The sequence below is a fragment of the Chrysochloris asiatica genome, unplaced genomic scaffold (assembly GCF_000296735.1).
Source record: "Chrysochloris asiatica unplaced genomic scaffold, ChrAsi1.0 scaffold00386, whole genome shotgun sequence".
NCBI lineage: Eukaryota > Metazoa > Chordata > Mammalia > Afrosoricida > Chrysochloridae > Chrysochloris > Chrysochloris asiatica.
The window spans coordinates 1,355,760-1,361,759 of NW_006408904.1; the positions used below are offsets into that span (position 1 = coordinate 1,355,760).

General features: G+C 38.5%; 1 protein-coding gene across 2 annotated transcripts in view; it reads right to left on the reverse strand.

Annotated features, from left to right (window-relative positions):
* Positions 1–6,000, reverse strand: part of PBX1 (pre-B-cell leukemia homeobox 1) — a 385,369-nt gene that overhangs the window by 44,298 nt on the left and 335,071 nt on the right. For both annotated transcript variants that reach the window (XM_006876513.1, XM_006876514.1), the window contains exon 6: positions 4,054–4,213. In XM_006876513.1, coding sequence (XP_006876575.1) covers positions 4,054–4,213 — 160 coding nt within the window. The remainder of the gene's footprint in view (positions 1–4,053; positions 4,214–6,000) is intronic.

Genomic DNA, 6,000 nt, shown 5'->3' on the forward strand with positions numbered 1-6,000 from the left:
AAGAACATGAGAGAAAATATCACTGGGATAAAATATTTCACTTGGTTTTACAAATACAAAACTAAAACACTTCCTGAAGATTTACTAGAAGTGTCAGTCAACTTCTCTGGCTGCCTCACTTCCTCTCTAGTTATGTGTAAGTATGGAGTTCCTTGGTGGTGCGAGCAGTTAATGGTCTTGGCTGCAAAGTAAAAGGTTGGAGGTTTGAGTCTGTCCCAAGGTGATTCAGAAGAAAGGCCTGGCAAAGTGTTTCTGAAGAAACAGCCAATGAAAACCTGATGGTGCTTTCAGGTGTCGACTCTGACACACATGAATTAGGATCAACTTGACAACAGGTTTCTGTATACTATATGTAAACTTACCTTAGAAAGGTAGGGTCTAGGGATTTTAATATGACAACCTGCCATCATTCAAGAAAAACACCAAATCCCCTATTGTCGTTGTAAATGTCTCTGAGTCAGTTTTGACTCATAGCGACCCTGTATAGGGTTTCTGAGGCCACATATCTTTGTATCAGCAGAAATCTTCATATTTTTTTCTGTGGAGCAGTTGGTAGACTTGAACCATCAACTTTCTGGTTCACAGCCCAGTGCTTATCATATAAAGCCAACATGCTCCCAAATTTCCTGTTGCTGTTAAGTGCCATTGAGTTGGTTCCAACTCACTGTGTCCCTGTATAGGGTTTCTGAGGAATGGCTGGTGAATTTGAACTGCTGACCTTACGGTTCAAACCAACTTTGTGACACAGAGCATTATCTCACAGTGCCACACCAGGCCTCCTAAATCTATTATAAGTTGTGGCTCCTAGTGACCCAGTATATGGTTTCCAAGGAGTGGCTGGTGGGTTTGAGCTGCCGACCTTGTGATTCAAATTGACCTTGCGTTCCAGTGCCTTATTCTGCAGTGCCATCCCAAGACTCCTATTGAGAGTGTAATAAAAGTATGTACAAGGGTTTGTCACTGACTGAATGGTGTTGGAGAGAGAACTTTCAGGGCGGAACCTGCTGTTGTTCTTTATTCACATATATACACAATCACACTCATACACATGAACACATAGGCAGGGTTACAACTATTGTTTCAGTTAGTTCCCACTTATGCTTTCTTCGGTCAAAACTTAAAAATTCTTCTGTTCCCTTTTATTCTTTTGGTTTCTCCACTTTGTTCAACTCTGCTGGTGTAAAAAGCGAAGCATGCTAAGTGTCTCCAAATGCTTGCTAATCTGCCACAGGTCCTAGCCCCAAGTGACTTTTCTGAACTGTGTTTGAGGTAATGGGAGGCAAGGTTGTTGTTGTTATGTGCCATGGAGTTGGTTCTGACTCATAGCGACCCTGTACAGGATTTCCAAGGCTGTAAATCTTTACGGGAGCAGAAAGCCTCATCTTTCTCCTGCAGAACAGCTGGTAGTTTCGAACTGCTGACCTTGCGGCTCGCAGCCCGATTCGTAACCACTACGCTACCAGAGCTCCTTCGGGGAGACAAGGTATATATCAACAAATAGGAATACTGGGAAATGGTCTACGTAAAGGAGCTACAGTACAGCTCTTCACGCAGAATCCTCTAAGGAGAAAACTTACATTCAAAACCCCTTCCTTGCAGTAGGGATGCATATTTCCATTTGGTAAAAGCTTCTGGGACCAAAAAAAAAAACAAAAACAAAAACAAACTTCTGCTTCATGACCGAGGCTACAAAAGTCCCTAAGTGCCAGAACTCTAGATTTCAAACTTAACTGAGAAATATATTTAGCATATTAATCTCGTATTTAAACCTTGCTATTTCAGTTATCATTCATTCTTTGAAAGTAATGAGAAGCTAATACACGGCATATTAAACATCTCATGTGATAAGTTTGAACATTTTTAAGTTCTCACTTTCTTTGAGCAATGATCGGGGTTGTGCTAAGAGCAAAAAGAAAATAAAGAACAGTCTTTTTATAATTCTTCCTGTTAAGATGTTTATCTTTTAAGATTCTAAGCGATTGCACACATACAATACCATTATCTTCGGTCTCTCCTTGAGAAAAAGCACTACACAAAGGGATTCCTCGGCATATTATTTCCAATAATTTAGGCCCAACTGGAAGGCTTAGCTCAAATTTTCCATGATAATTTACTCTGTGCTCAAAAAAGTCACATGAAGTTTAAGCCAGCAGGAGAATTCCTTAGAAAACAGTAATCATAGACTGACATTCCACAAGACGCAACATAATTCTTAAACACAGAGTAGGGGGTTAAAATGCTTACTTTTCTTTTTTTGAGTGCTTTGTGAAAGAATAAAAAGTTACGGATTTAGTAATGAAGGGAGTCCACAGGGCCCTTCTAAGGACGAGTCATAAATCATCCTAAGCCATCTGCGATGCAGATATATCAGGGACAGGAAAAAGTCATTTTGATATCTGTTTTGCATTATGATAACCTTTGCAGGGGTGTTGAGTGTTTTTGCTAATGTTGACAGAATTGTACTTCTTCCAAAGAGACAGGTGAAAATGTCTGCCTAGCAGTGCAGCTCAACTAGTGTTGCTGGGACTGAAATGCTTAACAGTTGACCAGATGGGGCAGAAGGAAGCTCTCTGGTTATTGGACCTGTTGGCCTTGATCTTGTGTCAATCAACCATGATGGGAACAGAAAGAAACAAACCAAAACGACAAGGAGCAAATATGATCCTCATAATAACCCAACCTGTAATACTGGGAAAAATAAAACTGGATTGAATTCTGCATTGTCTTACCATATCTGTATTTACAAAGCCCAGGCCATTCTTCATGCATGATTCCATTTAAACAAAAGAAGGCTATGATGGAACAGCCCACTGACTTGGAGAACATTATGATAACAAATTAGTGCATCCAGAAGCTCACAGAAGACGTTAGTGGGTGAAGGAAGCCCTGTATGTCTCCAATGAAAAGCCACCATAGGTAGAAAGAAAACTTATTTTAGCAGACAAACAAGCTTTGGAGACAGAGATACCATATACTCTCAGAAATGGCAGAAATACGATTCTCCATCCTATTATGATCTCAGATCCTTATGCTCCTCAGACCTGGAGTCATCAATTTTGTTGGATGTGCAGCTCACAGCCACAATCAATGCATCATGTTCAATTACAGATATAATACCATAAACTGAGATCAAGCTTATTTAATGAGTTACACATTTTTGGTTCTTCTTTTACAATTTAAAAATAAAACACATACTAGCATCCTCCTACAGCAGACAAACACTAACTTTGTATTTTATGAATTATTGACTATGTTTTCTTCCATAGGTGGAAATTCAAACTGGATGGCACAAGACACACTCAAAAAATATATTATGGTAGCCCAAACTCTGAAATTAGTGATACAATACATATTCACTAAAATAAAACCTGGAACACAGCACATGCTGATAGAATAACATGAACAGTAGAATCTAAACAATTGGAATTCATGACTGATGACTTCCTTTACACAGACCAAAATAAATAAATAAATAAAAAGGTAAGTTAAAAATAAAACAATAAAGAACAATTTATGTGCGTGTATGTATTTATAGCCTGGCTTTACAGACCAGAATATTATAGTGAGATATTTGCTAGAAGAATGATATTTGCTAGAAGAATGAAAATCCCACATAGAATACATGCACACCAGTAACCCAGACACTCAATGATGAAAACAGCAAAAAAGACAAGGTGTAGACTTTATATGAAACAACCTAATGACAGAACCCAAGAAACTATCTATAAATTTTAGGTCTTGTTTATTGATTAGCATCTCTAAAAGGATAATTCCAAGGCCCCCTCATCAATACCAACCAATCTGCTACTGTCTCAAGTAGATAGAATATATTAGTGTAAACTTTCAGACAATTCCATCTTGTTAATGTAATAATGCATTGCTCTTTGGAAATAAAAAGCAAAATTCAAAATGGCATCAACAACAACAAAAAAGACAAGAATTAAATACATAAATCAACTAATCAAAAACCCAAAGAATTAAAAGAAAATCCCAATGTAGGAAAAGTAAGTGTAAAAATGAGGAGCAATCCCCCAAATCAAAGTAAAAACTAACCAGCTGAGTTGGGAGTTGAGGGTGAGTTAGCTTGGCTTCCATGGGCTGACACATTGGTAGCAGTGACAGCCGTTTTGGCAGCATAAATATTGGCTTCCTCTTGAAATTTACCTATGTTCTTCTTGTACCGGATTCGCTTATTTCCAAACCAGTTTGATACCTAGAGAGATTTAAGAGATGAGAATTATTTATATATCATCCTTCACAAACTTTGCAGAAGAATAAGGAAGGGCTTATGGGAAGATTAAGGAAGTAAGCTGTCCTGGTGTGGCACTGTGAGCTAATGCACTCAAGTGCAAGGTCTGTTTGAACCGCAAGGTCGGCAGTTCAAGCTCATCAGCCGCTCCTTGGAAATCCTATACAGAGTTGCTATGGATCGTAACCGAGGTAATGGCACTTAACAACAACAACATTTCTGATTTCACAGAATTAGTCAAAAGATTTGAATTAAGAACTTAAGGGATAGCAACTACACAAAATGACATTCTCTTGCTCAATATAATGAGCATTTAGCAAAACCATTTGATAATAATGTTCCTACAGAGGAGATGCTCATTTAAATTAAACTAAGCAATAAAAAACAAGATAAAATGAAAAACCTAAATGCAGTGCTGTTAAGTCAGTTCCATACCAGCCCTATAGGACAGAGTAGAACTGTCCCAATAGAGTTTTTAGGGCTGGACCACAAGGTCAGTTTGAACCTCAAGGTCAGCAGCTGAAAACTGAGCCGCTATTCCTCGGAAACCCTATACAGGGTCGCTATGAGTCAGAACTGACCCAGAAGCACTTAACAACAGCAACAATTTTTAAGGTAGCAGACTGACGTCTCTCTCCTACATTGAAACTTGTTGTTGTTAAGTGCTGTGGAGTTGGTTCCGACCCATAACAAAACTGTACAGGGTTACCGAGGAGCGACTGGTGAGTGACTTTGAACTTCCGATCTTGTGGTTCAAACCGAACTTGTGGTTCAGCGCATTAACCCGAAGCGCCACACCTTTTTAATTTAAAGGACCATATTTTAAATTTGCTTACCTCCTACATATATTATGCTAAAATAAACATCACATTTTATGAAAAATACCTGTTACTTATCATTCCTAAAGCTGAATTTGGGCAAGCAAAAGTACATAGACATTTTAATATTTATATAAATCTGTATCAACATATGTGATGAATTAATTTCAAATTATTTGAAGTTAAATAACTTTAACTTAGATTCTTAGCTTTTGTGTTAGAGACCACAGGAGCAATACAATTCACCAAATTTTGCTAAGCATCTGTACAAAGCTTGGTGTTACGTACGTAAGAAAAAACTGAAGCACAACTGATTTATTCTTCTGAACCCCAGACTTTAAAAGTTAAATGCAATAAACAATTTCAATCTCATTTACTTTCAGTTGTTCATTTATTTCCTTCATGTGGCTCCCAGCAGCGGTCTTGGCTTGGTTCTCTGCCCCTGTTTCCTTTATACCAAGATCTCTGCCAGACACCAGTGGAGACACAGATAAATTCAAGTTTTACCTCCATCATTCCTGCCCTGAGGAGGAACGTTTTATACCCCATATTCCAGATGTGATTCTAAACTAAAATGTTGTGGGTTTTATAAAATTTCAAAAGAAACTCTGAATTTTTGGAGGGAAAGGGAAGTTGCTATCATGCATACCCATCGCTTATGCATAGTTTATATTTAGCCCCTAAAAAATGCATATGGTAATCTTACCAGCCATGCCTCAGAAGAAACATGAGGCTGTCTGTTCCTGCAAAGACTGACAGTCTCAGAACAAACAAGAAGGCGGATCGAGTGGACGTATAGCAGAGAGCTCCACCAACAACAACACAGAATACCCAACCAAGCAGGCTCAGGGGATGGTCCCAGAACTCTGAACCACATATAAAGGAATACTTAGAAGGTTGGAAGGCTCACAGCTGGGGAATTTGTGGCAGAGG